At 34.5% G+C, this 26,685-nt stretch overlaps 1 protein-coding gene across 1 annotated transcript in view; it reads right to left on the bottom strand.

Moving 5' to 3' along the window:
* The window catches only part of S6kII (Ribosomal protein S6 kinase II), an 89,893-nt gene that overhangs the window by 37,666 nt on the left and 25,542 nt on the right, over positions 1-26,685 (bottom strand). The window contains exon 2 of the mRNA XM_072538526.1: positions 21,104-21,187. Within this exon, the coding sequence (XP_072394627.1) occupies positions 21,104-21,187 (84 nt within the window). The remainder of the gene's footprint in view (positions 1-21,103; positions 21,188-26,685) is intronic.

The following is a 26,685-nucleotide window of genomic DNA, read 5'->3' as shown; positions in this document are numbered from 1 at the left end:
AATAGCAATTGAAGTGTCCTTTGTGACAAAAAAAGTTGTTTCTTGAAGAAAGATAAGTAGAGAATGCTACATACTTATTTTAAATAGGAAATATAGTATATTTGAAGAATAAGCTGGAGTAAATTCTCAGAAAAAAAACTAAATTGTTAAGCATATTTTAGTACGTGTGCTTTTCGTACAAACTTCAATATTTTAGCTTATTTTACGTTAAGATTGACTATTTAAATAGAAATTTTTCCATGTCACATGGACTATCATAAAATTTAAATACCTGCTATTGTTAGAACTGTGTAGGCTAGGGATGATTCAGCTGGTCATAGGCGTACTTTAAGGGTATTACATTATTCGTTTCGGTTTGTTAGATATTTAAACCATTTTGAAAGCATATTATATTTATATAAATCTGTTTATTTTAGTTACGTTATTTATGGTTGTTTTTGTCGGTATGATAATGACCCATTAAATAACAAGAAATAAAGAAACTCTTAAAATACATAGGTATTTAGTTAATGGTCTTTTGATAGTTTAGATAGAAAAAGTCGATTAGCGAAAGATAGCTTCTGATAAATGTGAACGGTATCTTAAATAATATAAATTTCGATTTTGTTTGGGAAACCAATGATTAATAAAATGGTTAATGGTCTTTAAATTATGGTCATTAATATCAGAAAATTTTTGTTCAGTCGATTATAAGCGAGTGAAGAGATCTAACACAGTTGTTTTTTGCAAGAGTTTTTGCACAGTTGTTTTTTATAGAATATGGAATTAACGTGTGATTATACACCAGTTCAAAAAAAAGTTGAATCATTTATCACTTAACGAAAAGAGTGTTATCCTTAATGTTTACAATTATTTTAAGCAATACAATCCTTTCAATACTGTTGATAGTATAGTTGAAATTTCGTCTAAAGTAATGGGATATTCAAAATCAACTGTATATAACATTTTAAAAGGGGAAAAATCAACTGGTATAACGCCACCCAAACCGAGACCAGGAAGACCAAAATTGTTGAAAGTGAATGTGGATGACTTTTTCAAAAATGTAATTCGTAGAATGGTCCACTCATTTTTTTTAACAAACAAATACTTGATACTTGACCAACATTAGATAAAGTGTTACAAGCCATTAGCGACGATCCTGATTTACTTACAATGGGTAGAGACAAACTTTGGAAAGTTTTGCATTTGTAGGAAAAGGGTTTTAAAGACAAAACTATAAAAACATGTCGACAAGCATTTCTGGAAGGATATTCAACTGGTTTCAAGGAACCAACAGGTAAAGATCGACGGTTAATTGTTACCCATATAGGTAGTATGAATGGATTTCTTAAGGAGGGTTTATTTTTGTTTAAATCAAAAAAGACCTGTGATTATCACGAAGAGATGACGGGGACGTTTTTGAAGAATATTTCGAACAGATGATTGAATTCATACCTAAAAATTCAGTTATTGTGATGTACAATGCAAGTTACCACTCTAGATTAGTTGAATGTTTACCAACTACTCAATGGAGGAAAGATGAAATTGCAATGTGGTTAACTTCTAAGAATTTAATCTTTGACGATATAATGACAAAAGCAAAATTATTAGAGCTTGCTAAAATTAATAAACAAAATTATAAAAAATATGTCATTGAGGAGATAGCCAAAAAACCAGGAATTGAAATACTTCGCCTACCACAGTATCATTGCGAGCTAAATCCGATTGAATTAGTATGGGCCGAAGTTAAAGGTAATGTTGCTCGAAATAATACAACTTTTAAATTGTCAGATGTTACTAGATCACGTTATAAATATTAAGAAAAATATGTGGGAGCTTGATCATATAATAGATAGCAGTATAGAACCTATAATAATTCATCCCGGATCGGATAACACTTCGTCTGAAACGGAATATGAGGAAGCTTAACTTTAAACTGTAGCTCAGAAGTTTATTTTACATTTGAACTAATTACCGTCAACTTCATTGTTTACTTTTTATTTATTTTTTATTGCTAATATAATTTTCATTCTTATTTCCAATATTATTAGTATTAAGAATATTATTATTTATTAATAGGAATATAAAAAAACTTACATTTTTTGTGTATGTATTTTACGTTCCAGTATAATTTATTGTATTTTATTCTTTTATATTAACTGTATGTTTCACAAATAATATAATTTTTATTCTTTTTATGTGTATCTTTTTATTTTAAACCAGTATTGGATTGGATTAATTACTTTGTTCTAAATATCCAAATAAATTTAACGCAAACTTTTCTTTTAAGATTACGTTTTAGTTAGAAGATGTGCACGCCTATGTATTTCGAGGTTCGAAGATGAGTATTCTGAGAATTTACTCCAGCTTATTCTTCAAATATACTATAGTACATTAGTTTGCGATTGATTTGACCAATCTTTGTTGTTAAAATATCATTTATTGCTTTATACATAAATTAACCATGGTATATTCCACGGCAGAAAGGGTTGAAATTATTGAAATATTTTTCGGAAATAATCAGTGCGCTAATAGAACAGCACAAATTTTTAATGAGCGACATGAGAACAATAATGTGCACCGAAAATATGTTCTAGAACTTGTAGCTAAATTTCGGGAAACTGGATCAGTCGCCAATAAAAAACGTAATATTGAAAATCCTATAAGGAACGAAGCAACAGAAGTGGGGGTTTTAGGGCAAGTTATTGTAGATCATACATTAAGTACCCGCAAATTGCAAACTTCGTGTGGTGTTAGTCGACGTACTATCCAACGGATTCTAAAGGCCCATAATTTTCATCCGTATAAAATTCACCTTGTACAAGAACTTAATGAAGACGATTTTGATAAGCGATTAGAATTTTGTGAAGTTATGAGTGAACGAATTACAAACGATGAACAATTTTTATTTAACATTTGCTTTTCCGACGAATGTTCCTTTTTTTTAAATGGCGAAGTAAATCGTCATAATTGTCGATATTGGTCGGACTCTAATCCCAGAATTTACCATGAGGTACACACACAGCAGCCACAAAAATTAAATGTTTGGGCTGGCATTTTTGGCGATCATTTGGTTGGTCCTTTTTTCTTACCTGGAAATTTGACTGGTGAAATGTATTTGGAATTACTGCAAAATGCCATAGATCTTGCGCTAACAGATATAATTGAAAATCAGAATGATGGTCGATACGTTGAGAATATGTTGATGTTCCAACAGGATGGTGCCCCACCACATTACGGATTAAGAGTTCGGCATTATTTAGATCAGACCTTTCCAGGTCAATGGATTGGTAGAAGAGGTGCCGTTGAAGGGCCCCCAAGATCGCCAGATTTATCACCTTTGGATTTCTTTTTGTGGGGTTACTTAAAAAGCAAAATCTATGCTACTCAGCCAACATCCTTAGAAGATTTACGACAAAGAATTGTGAATGAGTGCCATCAAATTACTCCTCAAATATTGCAAAATGTCCGCCAACGTTTTCAGCAAAATCTTTATTATTGCATGGAAAGTAATGGTGGTCATTTTCAAAATTTACTCGGCTGACAGGTCAGTTCATTCTTTATTTTTTAACAACTTTGCTGCTATGTATTGATCTCCTCTTACGATGATGTATTTAAACTTTAAATCAATAAATCTCCAAAACTACTGAATTGAAGTACATGAATTTTACATCATTGTAAAGGGAGTTTAAAGACCTTTTAAATGATGGATCATTCGACCCCCCTTTCCATTTAAGATTTTAGGGATGGTGCCACCCCCGCTTAGGGGGCTGCAAATGTTAATGTGATTTTATGCCAATTTTGTTTCCCCCTCGATAACAAAATCGACGGGTCCAAGCGTTTTTTTTTTTAAGGAATCATCTGCCAGTAAATGCATCTGTTTCGTTTTCGGTGCGCCACCCTGTATATGAGGAGCTTTTTTACAAAACTGCATAAATCCACTTTTCAAAAATTTTCAGGATACGTAAAAACGTGCTGCAGCTGTTGTACTAAAATTTTCGAAATTTCAGAGAACGTAATCAATTGAGGTTAGATTTAGAGAAATAAAACGTTAATTAACATTATTTTTATCGATTTGCATTAACAAAATATAGCCATGTGTCTGTTGGAGATATCGCGGTTTGTAAAAAAAGATGGGAGATATTAACTTTTGTCAAACTAACAAACTAACAATATCTTGAAATAAAAAATATTAAACGGCACCCACTAAAACAAAAAAAAATGAGGAGTACAACAAATTTAGATGTGAACATTTTGTGGCTCATCCTCTAAGCAATCACACTCGCCATCATGGTAGTTGTGGGTTTCTGGATCTGGATCACTAGTAACTTTGTGTTGAAGAGCATTAATATACCAATGAAGATCAGGGATCTCTTTCCAATTTTGTCCAAAGTGGGTTTGCAATAAATGAAGGACATCTTTTTTTCTCTTCAGTCACGGAATGAGATAGTGGGATTTGGGAAAGAGCCCAAAGAAAATCATTTTGATTTGTTTTTACAAAGTTTCTAAAAGTTTCTGTTCCACTATCGAACCTATAGTCGGCGCAGCATTTTATTTTGGTTGAAGTATAAGTATACCGGTCCCTTGTTTTGATTTTCTTAATAATGAGGCGTGTGGTTTGGCTGATTATTTTTATTTTTTGACAAATCATTTCAAGGCTTTTGATATCGTATATTGCCCAGTCTTGTCCCAGTTTCTGTACACAGCCAAACTCCTCGTAAATAGAAGCATACTCTTCGCTCGAGATGATGGTATGTATCAGTTTTTTTCAAGCGCTTTTTTACACGGCCAAAAGCTCGATCAGCTGGAAGAAAACTGTGGCCACGAGTCGGAAAGGTTACATGAATTTTCTGTACATTCTCTGGAGCCTCATTTTTAAGCCAATGGCACAAAACATGAACAATATGAGCATTTTTATTTTGGCCAGCGCAACCATCACAAAACAACGATACTGGGAGGCACTTTTTACGCTAAATATCCTATTACAAAAATGGCGTGATCAAAGAAAAGATGTATTCGCATGCTTTGTTGACTTCGAAAAGGCTTTCGATAAAGTATAGCATGTAAAATTAATGCAGATACTAAAAAATATAGGAATAGATGACAAAGATATTCGTGCCAATAAAAATCTGTACTGGAATCAAACTGCTATTTAAAATTTAGAGAAAATTACACCGACGAAATGTCCATACAACAAGGAGTTAGACAAGGTTGCATTTTGTACCCAACATTGGTTAATGTTTTCTCGACAAGACATCTCTTTGAAATAATAATCTCAGTTTAGACCTGAGACAAAAAATGGTTAAGTCCTATATTTCCGACGAAGGATAACTCTAATTAGTGAATGAAGAACCACATGTCAAAAGCCTTTAAGGGATTAATAGTGGGTTTTTTCAAGGTCCAGTCTTCGTCACGGTGTAAGAGGGCTGACCATACATAACATTTAATCATGACATTCACCACATATTTGTGGAATTCAAAGCCGCGTACGACTAGTTAATAGATATAAACTTGGATATAAACTGGCTATGGTGGATTCCCAAATACCGCTCATCTTGTTCAACTAATTGAACTTACACTCACAGAAGTAGTGAGTACAGTCAGCATACAGAACGATTTTTCAAGGCCATTCCATTGCAAAAATGGACTAAGACAGGGTGAAGGACTATCGTGTCCCTTAATTAACACTGCTCTATAAAAAGTAATTCGAGAGTCCCAAATTAATATGAATGGCAGTATATTTTACAAATATGTACAAGTGGACATAACCAGGTTCACAGATTCTCTGGCCGAAGCAATCTGGTCGTTAAGGGCGTCTGCACTGAGAATGGGACTAAATATAAATGTCCAAAAGACCTGTTGTACTAGGCTACTAGGTCAAGCAACCTAGAAGAATACTAATTGACTATTTAGAACGAGAGATGTGGGCGCCCTCATGTATCTAGATGCTGTTGACTAAAGATAACAACATTAGCGAAGAAATTAACAGAATAGTGCTTGTCATAATAACACAATAAGTGTTATTATGGCTTGAGAATACAGATAGGCTCACAACTACTCAGAAAAATTAAAATAGTCCTCTTTAAAACACTAATAAGATCAGTGCTAACATATGAAGCAGAAATGTGGTCACTTACACAGAATAACCAAGAATTGCTTAAACGTTTCAAGTGAAAAATCCCAAGAAGAATATATGGAGGAATAAAACAGCAAGGTTTGTAACGTAGGTGTTAAAACTTCGAGTTGTATAGATGTTTTGGGGAACCTGACGTTGTAAAATTCATTAAGATAGCACGCTTAAGATGGATAGGACATGTGATCAGGCGAAAGGAAGGTGCAACAGTTAGAAAAGAGACTTAGGTGTCAAGACAACCTAGAGAATTTTGTGACCAGACCATTTTTTGATCATTTTTAACCAAGATTTAAGATCTATTGGAGTCGGAACATGGAGAAGAGTTACCAGAGACAGGAGTGAATGGAGGATTGTTCTGAAGAACGCTTTGGCTCATTACGAGCTGTGATGTCACTCATGATGATGATGAAATTAACCCTCATGAAAGAGAAATTGATACGTTCATGACTTCACTGTCGAAATTATTTCATAACTTAATGTATAAATCAATAATCGCCAGACCTAAAATTTCAGACCACAATTTTATTTCAAATAAAAACCGATAGAAATTTAATACATAAAATATGCCATTAATGCTACCAACTAACCATATTTTTGTATGTAATTTCCTAATAAGGCGGCACAAAGTTACATTCTCGGAGAATGGTGTGAATATGACAAAATATATCGATTTCGGACTTCTATAGAGTCTAGCCTACTTAAACGAAATTCTAAAGAATTAAAGCGCATATTCTAAAAATATTTTTCACTATACAGATTTATCCATTTATAAACTTCTGGAGAAAGTAAAGGCATCACTATTTTTTTTACAAATTTCGAGACAATAGTAACTTTTATGTAATAACTGTCTTTGGACATATACCCCAGGAAACGAAACCGACAAAGCACTTGAAAAGTCGAAAAATTACTAAGCGCTATTTTTTAACTGGAATATCTAGGAGAAGTCAATAGAAAAGGCATTCCATCTCGTGAGTCTCGAACATTTAAGCAAAAAACAGCGACTTTTTTTCATTCATTTTAATATTATGAAAAAACTACTAGTATGATACAATTGGTCCAAAAAAGGCCTAACCCCGACATCCAAAGTAAAATTTTTTTCTCGAACAACAAATTGTTCTACATGGTTCATATATTGTTCAGTAAAAAGTTACACCATTTTGGACGTCGGGTTTGGGGGAAAGGGGGAGTCGGTAAATTGGTAGTTTTTTACGTTTTTCGTCAATATTTCTAAAACTATGCGGATTAGCGTGAACAATGTTCTATACAAAAATGTTCTAGATTAAATTTGAAACAAAAAAGGTCCGATATATAATAATCCAGTTACTGAGGCTTAAAATATGGTAATACCTCCGAATTTTTTATAACTGCATCGATTTCTTTGAAAATTTCAAATTAAGCTTATCTTACCCTCCACTTCAAAAGTTATACACGCTCTAGGTGCGCTTTTTGTTTTTAAGGGGTGAAAACTACCCCTTATTGAAGAAACTGGGAAAAACACGGATTTAATTATTTTATGCACTTAAATCTTGTTTATTCGCATAAGGTAAATATTGTAATGTGTTCTCTAATATGAAAATTAATTATTCACAATTTTCAACCCTTAAAACCCTTTAAAAACCCTTAAAAGCTAATACTGTTTATAAAAATAATATGAAAAAAAAGTAGCAGCTTGAGACATTTCAATTATGTATTTAAATACAAATAAAAATTAATACCCTAGCTATACAATAATATTTTATTTATTGGAAATTTTCAACCCTTACAACCACCCTTATGACAAAAATGAATTAAAAAATATTTTTATCGGTTTGAACCATTTCTTGAGTGCATTTTATTTAACGAAAATTAATTTTTTGCATATAAAATAACTTTTTATTATAATTTCAACATTTCAACCCTCACAACCAAACCCTTTTTTAAAAATTTAATTTTAATATATTTTTATTGGTCTGAAACATTTCTTGAATGCATTTTACTAAACAAAAATTAATTTCTTGCTTATAAAATAACATTTTATTATAATTTCAACATTTCAACATTCACAACCAACCCCTTTGTCAAAAATGAATTAAAAAATATTTTTAACGATTCGAAACATTTTTAGAGTGCATTGTTTGTAGACAAAAATTAATTTTTTACTTATAAAATGAGCCTACTTTTTTCAACCCTTACAAGCACCCCTTTTGATGAAAATAAAATCCTTAAATCCTTAACTTAGACATGGACATAAATAGAAAAAGTTTAGTTTATAATATATTACAATTTTTTTATTTTGCAAAAAACTAAAATAAATAATATTTATATAAAACGAGGTATAAAATAAATGAATATCTATTCATCATCGGAATCATAATTTTCACCGTCCAATTGGTCTTCGTTTACTGGAGGACAATTTTGGCAATTGTCCCCACAGCATGTTCCGCATGTTGCATTGCAAAATAATCTCAGCCTCCGACAGCCACACGCTGATTCGCAACCTTTTTTTTTACAATAACTCGGTTAATTTTGATGCTACAACATGCATAAAAAAACGATTTTACAGGTAATTTAACGGGCTATAAGTATAGGAATGTTAAAACATTTTAAAGTCCTTCATGTTTAAAGGGTGAAGGGTCAAAGGGTCGGAGACCAGTGGTTCATGCGCTATAAAGCAAACTTCAACCAACTATATCTCCGTTATTTTTAAGCTACAAAAAAAATTAAAAAATGAAAATTTTTGTTGAAAAAAAAATCCATTTTTTTGTATTATGTCATCTTTTACGTATCTTTTATAATTTTGAAGTTATTATAAAAAAAAGATTTTTTTTTTAATATTTACAAAAAAAAAATGTAATCATACTTTTTTCAAAAACTGGGTATTCTAAAGTGGCTAAACTTTTGGATCATACAAAAAACACTAAAATAAAGTGAATTCTATAAAGAAAACAATTTATTTCAATCCTAGTGAACATGACGTTAGTTTTATTGCGTTTTTTTTTACAAAAATTTGAGATCGTTTTTTTGATCGTATCTCACGTACAGTTGGTGCAAAGGACTTTTACCACCACTCATTTTAAAGGTCTTTTCAAGCTCTTTTAAAAATATTATATGAGTTTTTAACGAAAAATGACACTTTTCAACAGCGAATAACTCAAAAAGTATTGATCTAGCGAAAAAAATGTTTACTACATTTTTTGTTTGAAATTTGTCTTTCTATCGAATAGCGTGGTTATTTTTAGTGAAAATATTTCCACCCTCGAAAAGGGGTGGCAAACACCCCCAGGGTGGAAGCGCACTATATAACTTTTGTTCCTTGAGTAATTATTTACCAACACACAAAATTTCAAATGAATCGATTCAGTTATAAAGAATTCGGAGGTAAAAACCCTCAGTAACTGATCTATAATCCTTCCAAAACGAACGGTTCCAAAGTTACGGAGGGTGTACATGTAAACCAAGCTACATAATCTTACGAGATATTAATAAGCAAATAAGTTTTGAAAATTGTAAAAGAAAACTCAAATTAAAAATGTTAAAGTTTACAAACAGTAAAAAAAATAAGTAAGTATTAAAACATTATTCTGTTCTTCTACAAAATAAATCCTAAATAATTTGTTTTTAATAATTTTATTTCTATATCTATAAAATTTTGTAAATATTCTTACAAAAGCATTTTTGTATCCCAATCTCGCCTTTTCATTTACAACGATGTATTCGATTTAAAAATTGTAAATTAGTAAATGCACAATGAAATAAATTTAAAAAATGATCTGGAATATGGAGTGCCATGAACATAAAGCAGGTGCTGATGAGGTCATTAAAAAGCATTGGTGGATTGACCAGAGGCAGCGACAATTACAGCGACGATAATTGCAACTTGGATCTTTATTTAGAGTATATATCATTTCCAAGTATGTTTCAGGTATCACGTTTTTCTTATTTTAACCGTTTTTAGAAATTTTCTATTGTGTCCAATGCGTCTTTCTTCCTCATTTGTGATTTTAGCTGTCCAGAAAATTTTAAGAATGCGTCTGTAGAGCCACATTTCGAATGCCTCTAATGTTTTTATGGATTGGGATTTCAAAGTCCAAATTATAAAGCAGTCTAATTTCTTATTTATGAACATTGAGTTGTATTTTACAAATCTTTTTTTTTTCTTCTATTTCTATTGTGTTCTCCAGATATTTATATTTGTGGTCCCTCTTTAGAGGTTTATCTTCACGTATCAGTTGTATGTTGTCGATAGTGGTTTTCGAGATCACAATATATTTGGTTTTATTCATATTCATTGTCAATCCCTTTTCTTTTAGTTTTCATTGTTAATTCTTTCCAAAAGGACTCTATATTTTCTGCTACAATTCCAGTATCGTCTGCAAATCTTATGTTTTTATATAATTAAATTAAAGGTTACAGATAACTCATAAGATACTCTTATGGCTCTAGGTAATTCAGCCCGGGAACTTGGATAAAAATTAGAATACTTTAATGATTACGGACAATCAGAAATAGACGGAATAGAAATCTGAAATAGACACACATGACGAAATCGAATTAAGCCTAGCAGAGGTAAAAAGAACGATCAAAACTCTAAAGAACAAAAAAGCAGAAGGTCCCGGCGGAATACCAAATGAATTGATAAAAAACGGATCGGAAAAGTTATTCCGTATGATACATAAAATGTTTGAGAGAGCACTGAATGGAGAAGACTTACCGGCAGGATGGACCCAAGCATATATGACATCAATATACAAGAAAGGAAATAGAAAAAACTGCGAAAACTATCGGGGAATCAGCATTATATCGTCTATAGGCAGACTGTATGGAAAGACCATAAAGGAAAAATTAGAAATATATGTACAAGATAAAATCGGAGAAGACCAGGCAGGTTTCACAGCGGGGAAAGCATGCTTAGATCACATTTACATGGTCGAACAACTAATAGAAAAAAGAATGGCCAAAAATAGATCCGTCCATCTGGCTTTTGTTGATCTTAAGAAGGCATATGACTCAATACCTAGAACCAAGCTATGGGAAGCAATGGAAAACATCGAAGTTCCACGAAGATTAATAAACGCGGTAAAAGCACTCTACAAGAATAACGAAGTAGCTATCAAAACGGGCAATAGAATATGCAGTCCATTTAAGACGACAAAGGGACTACTACAGGGTTGCTCCACATCCCCCACCCTGTTCAAAATATTCCTGGAAAAAACCCTGAAACCATGGAAAAGAAAGTGCGAAGGAATGGGTATACCAGTAAGGAACGAATATCTATATACGCTAAGTTTTGCCGACGACCAAATAGTGATCGCACAAGACGAGGATGACCTCAGTTTTATGATGAGAAAACTGGAGCAGGAATATACAAAGAATGGGATGGAAATAAACCTAAAGAAAACTGAATACCTAACAACGGAGAATACAGAAATAAAACAGCTGGAAATAGACGAAGGTAAACAAATCAAAGGAACAGACAAGTATAAGTATTTAGGTTTCATAATATCAAACAAAGGAACAACGGAGGAAGATATAAAAAATAGACTAGGACAAACAAGAGACTGCATACGAAAATTGAACCCGGTACTATGGGATAAGAACATCAGCATGAAAACAAAGAAAAAAATATATAATACCATGACAAGAAGTATCCTCACTTATGGGTGTGAAAATTGGACAATAAATAAGAAAACCAAAAACAAAATAAGAGCAACAGAGATGGAATTTCTAAGGAGAAGCTGCAGAGTAACAAGAAGAGATAGGATAAATAACATGGAGATTAAGAGGAGAATGGGCATGAACTCCGACATAATAGACTACATCGAACAGAAGAGGTTAACCTGGTACGGACATGTCAGAAGAGCAGACCAAAATCGGTGGATAAATAGAATAACAGAGTGGAGCCCGATAGGAAGAAGAAAGAGAGGCAGACCCCGAAGATCTTTCAGAGATGAGGTGGACGAAGCAATGAGTAGAAGAAACCTACAGGAAGGGGACTGGCTAAACAGGAAAAATTGGAGAAAACGGTTGAGTGAAGGAATACAGTGAAAACTGTGGAAATCCTTGTATATATATATTACGGAGGAAAAAATAAGGCAATGAAAAGAATAAATTGGAGAGCTGTTCGAAGACGACAGAGGCAACCTACAGCACATAACTGTAGACGAAAAAGAAACAAGTGTAGAAATTACGAACGAAGTATATACGTCAAAGACCACACGAAATGAACAATGTCCTAGGCCAGAAGAATTTACTATTAACATCCTCAAAATAATGGAATATGAATACTTGTGATTCCCTGGTACTCATAACTTTAGCTCTTTAATGAGATTTATCAATCGGTTGACATCCAACGAATGGCTGACTTCAAAATTAATTGTCTCCCAAAAATTGCCGCGATTGCCGCACCATTAGTCCGATGTCTAACATACTTCCTAAAAATCACTCACAAACGTGTATACCAAAAGCTTGACATACAAATAGAAGAAACACAATTTGAATACTGTGGGTACGCGAGAGACTCTCTACGTCAGTTTCACATTAGTGAGTATTCATCAAAGACATCTAAATTAAAAGACTGTTATATTATAGCTACTACTCTTGAACGTATATTCTGAATAAATGATGAAAAGAGCTCTCCAGGAGGAAACAGCTGGAATAAAGACCAATGGAACACCATTGTTATATTGGAGGACAGTCTCCAGTATCTTCAGGAATTAATGAACAAGAATATGGAGTATCAATAAACATAAAGAAAGCATCTACACTTACCTTGGCGCAATAATAAATTACACAAACGATTACTTCAAAGTCAAGGTTCGGATGGAAAAAACACTAAAAAACTTCAGTAGCAAGATAGATATTTTGTACAACAGACCTGAACGTAGATCCCCAACGCAGCCACTGTTAAGAAAATGGAAGCATTCGAATTATGGATATGTATAGGATATACCTGAAGCAAGAATTAAGTAAGGAATGGAAGAAATCATTAAAAACATTAAAACAAGAAAACTGCATGGAGCATGTTATGCATGGGAAGAGATACAACGTGCTTTAATTGATTATATAAGAGAAAATCCAGAGCAAGAGAACCCTAAAAATGAAAAGAATCTCATGGGTGCGTAACTTGAGAGAATAGTACGGAATTACTACGGATGCACATCAACCCAACTATTCAGAGCAGCGGCATCTAACATTTGAATAACCATGCTGACTGCCAACCTCCTTTGTGGAGATGATACACGCCGAATATTTCTGAAACATACATGAAAACAAACATTATACTCGTATATTAGTTAAATGTTCTTATTTAATTCTATTATTTTTGTTATTTACATTTAACAGAACAATTTCTGTCATATATGTGTAAAATGTACTTTTGTCTCATTCAATTGTTGACACTACAACTTTGTGCCACCCTCTACAGACGTGTCAATTTCGGATAATCAATATGAAATGAAAATAAACAACCATCACTACAGTTTGGAAATAAAAAAGAAGAATAATACAGATTTCACCTACGCTGGAACTGTTATTATGATTTACATTTCTATTTTTGGCATGTTTCCACAAATGAATTAAGTGATAGAGCTAATCCATCAACATTAAAAGCATTGTCCAGTGAAAAGTCGATATTTACCATTAAGATCTATATCAGACTCCGTAATGCGAATAGAATATTAAAACGTAGCATCATTAAAATATAGCTGACCATATGACCATGTTAGAAATAAATTCATCGAAAAAAATAAATTCAATCAAATTTCTTTCTAAAGATAATAATTTTTCCTGAACTTTTGAATGAATTATTATTTTTTTCGTCCACAGTTTGATAATTAACTAATGCCATTGTTATATTATTCTTTTGGAAAATCTTATTGTTTTTAAAAATGAGATTGATTTTCTCTTACATTTTTTTTTCTGAAATCACTTAGTAGTGGTAGTGTGCACTAGCTACATACCTTCCATTGTAACCAAAACATAATTGCCTCTTCTTCTCCCGATATTGTCTTGTTATACTTACCTTCATATCTCGATTATTAAATTAAGAGAAGTTCTTCTTCAAATAGTGCCGTGCACCTATAGTGCGTTGGCGAATTATCTTAAGGCCAGACGTCTGTCTCTTGCGGCATGCTAAAGATCGCCAGTGTTATTTATGTCTGTCCAGTTCTTTAGCTACGACATTTGTTTGCGACCTACTTCTCTCTTGCCTTCAATCTTTCACTGGATGATTAGTTGAGGGATTGCGTATTTTTTTCCTCTAAGAATATGGCCGAGGTATCCAATTTTTCGTACCTTAACCAAATTGAGTAGTTCTCTCTCAGTATTTGCCTTTCTTAAGACTTCCTTGTTTCTCACCCTATCTGTCCATGGTATGCGGAACATTCTTCGCAACGTCCACATTTCGAAGGCCTCCAACTTATTAATGGAAGGTACTCTTAACGTCCATGTTTCCATGCCGTATAACAATATTCTCCAGCCTATTCTTCAAGAGAAAGTAAATGGTAAGAGAGGACCGGGAAGAAGACGCATTTCCTGGCTTCAAAATTTACGAAAGTGGTATAACACGACTACCACTGAACCGGTACGCGCTGCAATAAACAAAGTAAAGATAGCCGTGATGATCGCCAACATCCGGAACGGATAGGCACTTTAAGAAGAAGATAACAATATGGACCATACATAGCATTTAACCATCCTGTAGCGGAGATTGAAGGAAAGATTGCGGTTACATAGTAGCGGTTTAAATTTGATAAAAGTCTTGCTTGTTCGGTACGGCATTTTATTTCTTGTTGAGGATCCCATTGGTCATTCATCATCATTCCCAAGTATTTAAATGTTTTCACTTGATAGATCGGAGCATTATCTACTTGCAGTTGTATTCTTAAAAGTGCGTTTTTTCTTATAGCCATGCATTTAGTTTTTCCAGCATTTATCTTTAAGCCATATATTTTTCCTACGGTGTTTATTTTATTTAACATCAACTGCATATCATGTTCGTTGTCTGTTATTATCGCGGTGTCGTCGGCGTAACAAATTTTATTTATCGGGAACCCGTTTACCTTTATTCCACACTCAGAGCCTTCCAGTGCCTCTGCAAAAATGTTCTCCACATAGAGATTGAAGAGCATAGGAGACAAAATACACCCCTGTCGCACCCCTCTTAAAATTTCAAATTCTTCTGTGTTGGTTGATTTGTTTAGTCTCACTCGTGCTTTTTGATTCCAATAGAGATTCTGGATAACTCTTAAGAGAAGTAATTTACTATTTTTATTTTAAGGGAGGTAAGCATTTTTTTCTATTCGTTTGTTAGTAAGAAATCTACAATTTACAGCAGATCTATCCCGGTTTCCTGGATGATAATAATAAAATCCAGCATAAAAATACAAACGCTTAAGAAGGCAGTGAATACAGAACAATATCATGTGACCTCTAATGTGGTCAAAATAATAACACGTATTAAAAATCGTACATGACCGTATAAATAAAAATGGCAACATTGCGTTGGTGAAAGACACTACGTTTTGTTTCCGTTTGTTACTTTTACAAACCATAAACTTGATGAATTGTGTTCCTCATTTTCTCAGAGGCAGATAGCTGCGTACCGAAACGGTTGTTGCGTTCGATTGTTGGTATCTCGTGGTTGCTCTCATGGAGGAGTTTGAATTTTGTCCCCCCTGCTGTGGTGCCTGCGGGTTAACAGCTTTCTTCGGCGACTGCCCGAATAAGGTATGTATGCGCAAGCCTACGCCGATGACATATTTATACTGGTTGAGGGGGTCTGAGGGTTGAGGAACCTGTGATTGGAGGCCCTTCAGTACTGGTCGGGGTAATCTCAAAGAGCTTCTTCTGTGGAGGTTCCAGGACTCCTGGGCCAGTTGTGGAGGCACCTTTATCTTCTTGAATTGGTGGATGCCCCACAGTGCCGTCTTTGTAATGAGGAGGAGGAAACCTCCTCACATGTCCTCTGGAAGTGCCTGTCACTGGCCTATCACAGGTGGCAGATCCTAGGTTTGTCCTTTATGCAACCAAGCCAAATGAGGGAGTTACCCTTAAAGAGACTTGTGACTTTCTGTGAGGCCACAAGGTTACTAAAGGATTAGACGTTCAGAACCGCAGGAAGGGCTCAGACTTGGAGCCCCTGCTTCTTTGCAAAAGAGCTTCTTTGACAAACATTTCAATTCCCCTTTAGCAAAAGATTAGTGCAATTTTCGGAACGGAAAACAACATTGCCGAAATTGCACAAAATGTACAGACTAAACCAAGATGTGGTTTCTGTCCAATACGAACAAATTGATTCACTAAGAATAAATGTGATCGATGTCAAAAGCCATTATGTAAAGAACACACACATGAGACGGTGTTCATTTGTTTAAGATGTAAAACTTGTGAGGAAAATTAAACTATTGGAAATGTCAAAATATTATTGTTTATTCATTTCATTAGTTTATGAGTACATTTTATGTTCTAATCTTTTTGTAATAAAAGATTTTTCAACATAATTGTTTCATAAAAATTGTTTGTTAGATAAAATTTATATGCGCGACCAATGGCGTAAGTCTAAGGCGTGCGTCTGAGAGAGGGATAAAATTATAAAATCAAATGTTTTACTTTTTTCTTTATATGTTCCTCAACTTCAATCAAAAAATTGTACTTAGAAAAGTTCTGCATATTTTTATTGGTACGAAAATTTCGGTACCAAATTTGCCTGAAGCCAGATAATTATAGGTTTATCCACAACAAAAGCACTTTTTGGGCGCTGCTCGCCTATATGGATAGTGTAAAATACGTAGATTAAATTGCCTACATATAGATAATACAAAATGTTTACCTGAATTTGTTGTTTATTCAAAGAACATGTACATTAACGATATGATAATGAATCATTAATACTTGTTATCTAATGTTTGTTATTGTGAATTTTTATCACATTTTTGTTGATGGGAGAGACCACTTTAAAAATCGACGTGACAAAGAATTATCTATAGTTTATGTTATAAGTAATATGACTGGTATATAAATTTCCTAAAAATACAATTATGTGAATAGTTCATAATATTTTTACGAAAACAAATTATTTACACACTTTTATATAAAACAAGTTTTCTATACAAGTGTGTAAATAATTTATTTATTCATTTCTAAATATTTATTCATTCGTATACCTTATCTAATCTTATCTTTTATGTTCGGTTCAAATATTTTAAGTTATATATTTTTTAAATTCTTCTGATTGAATTTAATGGAAGAAATGGACAGTATGCATGGCAGCGTTTCTTCAAGTTAATCCCTTAACCCTAGAATACTAACCTTATTTTACCTGTATTTACACTAACCATCATAAAATTTACTACACTGAGAAAAAAAATGTGGTCACTGAAAATGTATTTTATTTATCTTAATTTTACAAATTATTTTGAACAAAGAGATGTTTCTAAAACCTAAAAATCACAAAAAAAAATTATAAATTCTAAATTTTATAACTACACTGCTGACAACAAAGGGCGCGATGTTCACTACAAAATGGACGGCAGTGCTCGCAATGATGGGTTGTCATTCGACGTTTTTTAGACGGACAAAATTGTCACATGGCACGTTTTGACACAATAGGGCATATTCGTTCTTGCTGCGGCTACAGATTTAAAATATTTTCAATAAGCAACTTTACCGAGCCGTTCAAAGTTGGCCAATTTACAATAAATTTTTTTCTGGTGATGGTTTTTTTCTGCTATCGTTGGTTATGATTATAAATTATCCAAGAGTTTATGCAAGCTATATTTATCATGCCATAGAACAGGCAAAGAGACCATCTTCTTGTTTTTCTGAATGTTCATGTTTCCGCACATTTGGTCAAATTTGTCTACTCCGTACTTGGTTGCATTATAAAATTTAATGATATCTGGCTTTCCAGTTGGATCACATTTTACTGGACCGTTGTGGATTGTTGACAGAAGAAGCACAGACTTATTTACTTTTGTCTTATAGGATACCATTGTTTTTCACCGTTGAAGCAAAATAAGGAATGACCAATTTCGTACAACGTTTGAACGTAAACCAATTATCCATGTTTATGTTACGGTTACACACCCTGAGTTAATTGTTTTACATGATATTCTCCTAGAGGCACTCCATTGGTTTTAGTTCCCTTTCCTAAATACAATCCTGCATCGCTCCAGAACTGCTCCAAATATGGCAAGAATATTTCAAGACTTTACTAAACATACATCAAGAGGAAGAACTTGGAGTAAATATATATTTTGGGGTGGACCTACCGGTAGAGGACCCCAAAATAGATGAAACATTGCAAGCAATTAACAAATTGAAGAACGGAAAAGCTCCAGACTCTGACAATATACTTGCGGAATTCGTTAAGTACGGAGGAGAAACTCTACATAGACAAATACACAAACTAAAAACACTTATATGGAACGAAGAGAAAATACCAACCAAATGGCACGAAAGTGTAATAATCCCCATTCATAAAAAGGGAGACAAAACCAAGTGCTCTAATTATAGAGGCATCTCCCTACTTAATACGGCATATAAAATCTTATCAAATATCCTATTAAGTAGGCTGACACCGTTTGTAGAAAATTTCATGGGGGAATACCAAGCCGGTTTCAGAAAACATAGATCGACCATAGATCAGATCTTTACTCTAAGACAGCTGCTTGAAAAAGGATGGGAATTCAATAGAACTATCCATAATCTCTTCATAGATTACCGGCAAGCGTACGACAGCATTAAAAGGGATCAGATGTGGAATGCAATGGCAGAACTTTCAGTTCCAAAAAAACTTATCCAGCTTGTTAAGTTATGTGTGAATAGCTGTAGATCCAGAGTACGGATAGGTAACAAACTCTCAGAATCTTTCGAAATAAGCAATGGCCTGAAACAATGAGATGCGCTGTCACCTCTCCTCTTTAATATCATCCTGGAGAAAGTAGTAAGAGCAGCACACCTTAAAACAGAATTACTGATAGTAAATGGACCAAAATTACTACTAGCATACACAGATGACATTGACATTGTGGGAAACACTGTCACCAATGTGAAGGAGACTTTTAATAAATTGGAGGTAGATGCAAAGAAAACTGGTTTAAGGGTAAACAAAGAGAAAACCAAATACATGTGCATCAACAGAAAAAAGGGACGAGATAGAATAGGGCAAAATGTGACAATAGACCCATATAACTTTGAAAGAGTGGAGAGTTTTAAATATCTCGGAGCAACAATCACTGCAGATAACGATATCGCGGAAGATATTAAAGGAAGAATTCAGGCAGCAAACAGATGTATGTACAGCCTCCACAATACTATTAAATCTAAAAGCCTAATACGAACATCAAAGATTAGAATACATAAAACGGTGATTAGACCGGTGCTCATGTATGGGTGTGAGATGTGGACCCTGACCAAAGAAACTGAAAGAAAACTTAAATGTTTTGAGAGGAAAATCCTCAGAAGAATCTTTGGGCCTTATAACGACATTAATAGCAACCAATACCGAATGAGAACAAATGCTGAGGTCAAGCAGATGTATAGAGCGAGCGATATAGTCCAAGAGATTAAATCCCAACGTCTTAGATGGGCTGGCCATGTCCATAGACTCCCTAATAACCGCCTTGCCAAATTAATATGGGAGGAAGCCCCCACAGGAAGAAGACGTTAGGACGTATGCGATGGAGAGACAATATATGGTCAGATCTAAGAACAATGGGGCTGCCCACTGACCCAACTATTATGGACGACCGTTCAAGATGGATGCAAGTTGTGCAGTCAGCCAAAACCCACCCCGGGTTGTAGTGCTACGAGAAGAAGAAGAAGAAGAATCCTGCATCGAACATATATTTGGTACCTACGTCACACAGCATTACTATTTTCAGTCCATATTTGGCTGGCTTGGTTGGGATATACATCCGGAAAGGACATCTTCCTCTAAAACCCAGTAGCTGCTCATCGATTGTTAGGTATGATCCGGGCTTAGGACGTAGGCATTTCCATCATGATTATTAATATTGAAAGTGGATTCATCACTAAACAGTATACTCTGCCACAGGTCTGCTGTCCAGATTCGATGTTCCTTAGCCCATTTCAAACATTGCAATCTTTGCTTTTCTGAAAGCAGTGGTTTCTTCCGTGCCTTAAATCCTCTAAGTCCAAAACTAAGCAGTCTTTTTCTCCCAGTGGAAGTGCATACGCTTACACCTGTAGATTCAGACCACAGCTTCGTAAATTGAGTGGAATTAAGTCTTCTGTCTGTCAGACTTGTTCTTCTTAATGCAGCGTCATCCCGAACAGAAGTTTTCTTTGGTTTGCCACTACGCGGTCTGTCGTCGATTTTTCCTTGTTCAGCATACTTCTTAATGACTCTAATTACTGTAGATTGATTACAGTTTACTGCGGATGCTATTTCGCGACTACATTTGTCGTTTTTATGGTGAAAAATAATTTCAAAACGCTTTTCGTCCGGTAATTTTAGTTTAATTTTAGTTAGTAATATTTAGTTTGTTTGGTCTGGGATGACATTTTGACCTTTTTATCAAAAATCAAACACCGAATAAATGTGTTAGGGTAACTACAGTGTTTATATAGTCAAAATATGTGGCAAATTTGTCATTAAGATTCAATTTAATAGTACTTTAACGACTTAATAATCACCTCATAATTTTCTCGGATTATGAGAAATCCCTTCAATCAGATTATTTTAATCTTTTCTGCAGAATTTTGAGCTAGTAATTAAAAAAACATTAGTAAGTATACCGATAATGCTAATTACAAACACAAATTTAAAATGAATTAGCGAAAATATACAAAAAACCTCAAAAACTATAAGGCGCTTAGGTGATGCAGGACTTTTTAACATCACTGTATATTACGGAGCGGACAAACTTACAGACGCCTTCATTAAATTATTGGAGACTGTCAAAATATCGTCTTATAGAAACTAACAGAAATTCAAGATCATTAAGGGTGACGTAATTTGAGGAACAGAAAAAGCTGTATTATACTTACCTCTCCAAGCTCGATTTCATGTTCACCTTCATTTAGACCCGACGTTTCTGCAGAATTTGGATCGTCACCATCTCCAGACTGCGACTGTAAACATAAGTATCCATTAAAATTTATTCATAGTTATTTTAAATAATACTTGTTCAAATTAAAATTTTCTATATCAATTAATGGTTTCTTAGCAGTTTTTATCGTTATAAATTGTTATATGTTATAATAAAATATTTTAAAATGTTTAAAAATATAAAGCATTTTTTGATTCATCATCATTATAAGTGGCTCGACAATCTGTTGTGGATCTTGGCCTGCTCACAAAGAAGTCGACACTCATGTCGATTCCTGAAAACTTCCCTCCATCTTCTGGCCCTTAGAATCTGCAGGTCTCCTTCTCCATCATCAATCCATCTCCTTCGTGGACGTCTTGTACTTCTTGTGCCCTCTGGTTTTGAAAATGTTAATCTCTTCGTGTATTCGTGATCTAAGTCTCTGCACTTTAACGAATTTTACAATATCTGGATCGGTGTATAACTAATATAGTTCAAAGTTGTATCTTCAACGCCATAGTCCATTTTCAGTTACGGCCCCAAAAATCTTTCTAAGTAAGAATTTTTCTCTCAAAAATACCAATAAGTCTTTCATTATTTTGAGATAAGGTCCACGTTTCAGCCCCATACATCAAAACCAATCTTATTAAGGTCTTGTATATATTGAGCTTTACGGCACGTTTGCTCCTAAAACATTGCACCATGTCTCTCATACTTCTGCCCACTATAACTATATCGTCAGTGAATGCGAGAATTTGCGTCGATCTATTAAAAATAGTTCCATTCATTCTAAAATTTAATTGTTTGATTGCCTTTTCCAAGGCAATATTAAAGAGGAGACAGGCCAGCGCGTCCCCCTGTCTTAGACCATTATTAATGTCAAAGAACGTAAAGTTTTCTCCTTCAATTCTAACGCATGAGCTTACGTTTTGCATTGTTAGTTGGGTTAACTTAACTAACTTAGGTAGGATTCAAAAGTCTATAATTGCATTATATAATGCAGTTCTTGTCACACTGCCACACACACGGGCGACACAGGCGACGAAGAGATAATGTGTATCTATGTTATATTCTAGTGACTTTTCTAGAATCTGTCTGTGCTTGAATTTGATGTGTAGTTGACTTTCCAGCAGTAAATCCGGTAAAATTAAGTCTTTCAAACAATACATTGACGAAGATTTTATACGCAGATGCTAACAGGATAATGCCTCTATACGAATTTGTTTGTTTAAGTTAGGATAAAAAACGATAAGTTTTGAGAACAAAGATATACAACGAGATAATAAGGAATCGCTCAGAAGAAGTCTTAGAACTGAATAACTATTTTGATTATAAATACAAACACAACGGGAACGATCGCAGAAACGACTCTAGTCGCGGATTCTGTCTCCGTCCTAAATTACTCAGTTAGAAGGTATTCCGAGAGAAAGAGATCTGAGCCAGATATCCAAAAACGCATCTCTGGAGTTCAACAAAAATGGATGAAGAAAGCAAAAATAGGTTTTGAGACGTGAACCACGACAAGTCCACCTAAATTGAATGCGGGGGTAAAAACCCGAGGATAAAAAGGGACTTCGGGGAATACCATTACCCGCCTCCCAACAAAGAGTCGCTAAAAAACCAAGTAATTTCAGATTAGGTAATATAACAATGACACAAAAGTATTCAGGATCGCCGTGGCACACAGACACCATTCTAAGACTCAATTAGAACAGTCCATTACCAATCTCAACACACTATTCTAATGTACAAAAGTTCGAATGTCCTATTTTACGAGACGGATGCGGTCAACTCCAGTACTTTCAACTTGCTAGCAAAACCATTCCACCCCCTTGCCGGTTACACCAGTGCCTCCTTTATGGAATCGCTGGTTGGCGGCAATGGGAAGGCGGCATCACTACTTGGATTACATTTTTCACAGCACTATGCATATGCGCAGTGGGCGGGAGTCGAAGTTCAGGGAACCCGATAAAACATGGACCCCTTACCCATCAAGGAATCCGTGTCAACACAAATAGATAACGAGGATTCCCTCCCCGAGTCGTGAAGGCCGGGGACCCCGGACGTTGACGACCAAATAGGCTACCGTTTGTATAGAGTAGGTGCATAAACGGTATTACCAACTTCCGAGAGGAAGTCTATACTATTCTCTCAGAAGCAATGACCCATCGAGTCAGTCTCCAGTGAGGGTGGCAACATCGTCCTCGACCGGAAAAAAGCCTGGATCCAAAGGCAACATAATTCTCACTGGGAAACCATATCCGGTATAATAGGGCTGTAGTAATGCTGAAAACAAGCAGAAATCAGCTCGGAGTCATAACGGATTTCCTTACTGAGCATGTGGCAGACAAGGTACACCTTCGTAAAATGAGATTGATTCATGAAGACTGCACTAAGCCGAGGACCTGAAACAGTCAACCTTATGTTGCATGACTGCGAGTCATTATGGGTAATGGGTAATGTTCAAATGGTAACAATGGGTTTCAAAATCCTGAAATAGAAATACCGGTTTACAACACACGACTTCCATGAAAACAAAAACAAAATGTAACATGTATCATTTCACGTTCTCAGAGAACATGTATATTAGTTTCTATTTCGTATTTCCTGCACCATGAACCACGGTTCATTCATCCTACCTACATTGTAGAGGTACTTCCTCAGTCCACACTGTCCAGTCACCATATACCTATGTGACTGTTTTCAGCTATCGTAAGATTTATTAGACTAGATGTAAGTTGCTAATTTTTAATAGTTTGAGTTTTCCCATGACAAACTCTCCATTTGTAGTTACGTTTCTTTTCCTTTTGAAGGATAGTGACGTTATTATAAAGGAGTATCTAATATAATTTGAAAAACACACACGGGATATAAAAAAACAAGGGGACCAATTTTTTTCAGTATCAAATCAGTGGATACTGGGTGACAGATAATAAAAAATGTTTGCTTCACAATGTATATCGACTTTATTTATAAAAAACTGTTTCCAAACTTCATTAAAATATTCCACACCATTTCGAAGCTAATTAACATGAAATTCATTACCTTAGGGGACTTCATAATGTACTTCGAGATGTGATGCGATCGTCAAGAGCATTAATTAGACTTAAGAATGTTTTTGAGTGTGGGAGTATTTAAACACGAGTTAAATACTAAACGAGGAATCGTGCAAATGAAAATTTTTAGCTTAATAAATTTGGTGAGGAAAATATAAAAAACGTCATAAATGAAACGATTTACGACATTTTTAGAATGATGAGACGATAAGTTGAAAAAACAGGGTTCATTAGGCGCCAACGTACTTTTGAAAGAGTGAAGTTTTTAACAATAAGGAATATAAAATAAAATAACATTTTATACAATCACGTTTTGAATATAATGTAAAGTTAATTGAGTATTTTTGACATAAAAGTCAAGTCAATCAATTAATGTTTGTATTTTGAGAACGATATCCTTCAATTGTGACTTCAATTGTGGCTTTTTCCCATTAAAATAGGAATAACCTTAGGTAACTATATTACTCCTTTGTCTTCCTTTATCTTTATCAGATAAAGGAAGATTTAAAGAAATACCAAGAAGATCGCATTAAGAAAATCATACAGAAGAAAAAAAGTTTAAAAACAATGAAGACAAATATAGGAAAAAGAAAACGAGTCATGCTTAAAGCTGAGAACAATGAAGAAAGAGATCTAGGAGAAATAGTAAAAATCACAGAGATAACAAGATATTACACAGACCTATACAGTTCTAAAAATGACCCACCACTATCATCTAAACAGAATCTCTGGAGGAAAATATAAAATGTTGGCGCAGAGATATTACCAGAAATAACTGAAGATGAAATCGAAAAATCCATAAACGACATGAAAAGAAATAAAGCGGCCGGTGAGGACAAAATACTGGCGGAACTGGTAAAAGAAGGAGGAGACACGATAAAAAAATGCTAAAAATACTGTTCAACAAATGTCTGTTTGAAGGTAAAATACCTAAACAATGGAGAAATGCCAACACAATCTTAATACATAAGAAAGGAGACCGAACAGACCTAAACAACTACCGTCCTATTTCCCTTTTGTCACAAATATATAAAACCTTCACAAGAATAATAAACAACCGACTAATCTATAAACTTGATAACTACCAACCAGTGGAACAGGCCTGATTCAGGAAAGGATACAGCACAATCGACCATCTACATGCGCTTAAAATCTTAATTGAGCAAACCAATGAATACAACCTTCCGCTGTACTTAACTTTCGTAGATTATGAAAAGGCTTTCGACAGCATTGAACACTGGGCGGTGGAAGAAACTCTGGTCAATAGTAGCATAGATTCAAGATACCGACAATTGATACATGATATTTACCAAAACGCAACCATGACCGTAATTCTGGACGACAAATTAATAACGGATAATATAAAAGTTAAACGAGGAGTCCGACAAGGCGATATAATTTCACCTAAACTGTTTACCTTGACCCTCGAAGATATAATAAAATCAACAGATTGGGAAAACAGAGGAATATGTATTAACGGAAAGTACCTAAATCACCTTAGATATGCGGATGATATACTCCTGATCTCCTCGGAACGACAAGAACTAGAATTAATGCTGAATGAACTTTATGAAAAATCACTGCAAAAAGGCCTAAAAATTAACTTCAACAAAACAAAAGTAATGTCAAACACGGAAGACCAAGAGGCAATAAAAATACAAACAGAAAAAATAGAACAGGTAAATGAGTATATCTATCTAGGACAAGCAATCAGAGTTAACAGAGAAAATCAAACAGCCGAAATATCGAGACGAGTAAGAATGGGATGGGCAGCGTTCGGCAAACTTTCTTACGTTCTAAAAAATCAAACAATCCCTCTATACTTACGAAGCAATGTATATAACTCCTGTATAATACCGGTGCTCACCTACGGAGCACAGACATGGACATTTACACAGGCCAATTTGGATAGGACAAGGAAGGCACAAAGAGCGATGGAGAGACAAATGTTGGGTATATCACTTAAAGATAGAAAATGTAACCAGTGGATCAGAACCAGAACAAAGACAGTAGACGCGATAGAACAAGCAGCAAAACTGAAATGGAAATGGGCTGGACACAATGAACGTCTCCAAGACGGACGATGGAACAATGCCATCGGAAAGTGGCGTCCATACAATGCAAAGAGATCAAGAGGCAGACCACAGATGAGGTGGAAAGATGACATCAGGAAACAAGGAGGTCCCACATGGCAGAGAACAGCTCAAGATAGGGAAAGATGGAGAGAACTGGGGAAGACCTACATCCAACAATGGAAGGATAGCGAATAGGTTCAAAAAAAAAACTATATTACTAATTCCTGGATGCAAATTAATTAAAAAACAGATATTGAATTACATATTGAATAATTTCACTTGTACGTTGACACCCCAAAGTCTATCCTGAGTTTAATATATTTTTGGAAACATACAGAAAACAATAGTTTCGAGTCCTAATACTTTCAGCTTCGATTATAGCTTTTATTTGTTGAAGTATCCTCTCAGAA

Source organism: Diabrotica undecimpunctata, chromosome 7 (genome assembly GCF_040954645.1).
Source record: "Diabrotica undecimpunctata isolate CICGRU chromosome 7, icDiaUnde3, whole genome shotgun sequence".
In the NCBI taxonomy this organism is placed as follows: domain Eukaryota; kingdom Metazoa; phylum Arthropoda; class Insecta; order Coleoptera; family Chrysomelidae; genus Diabrotica; species Diabrotica undecimpunctata.
This window is presented reverse-complemented; position numbering and strand designations above follow the sequence as displayed.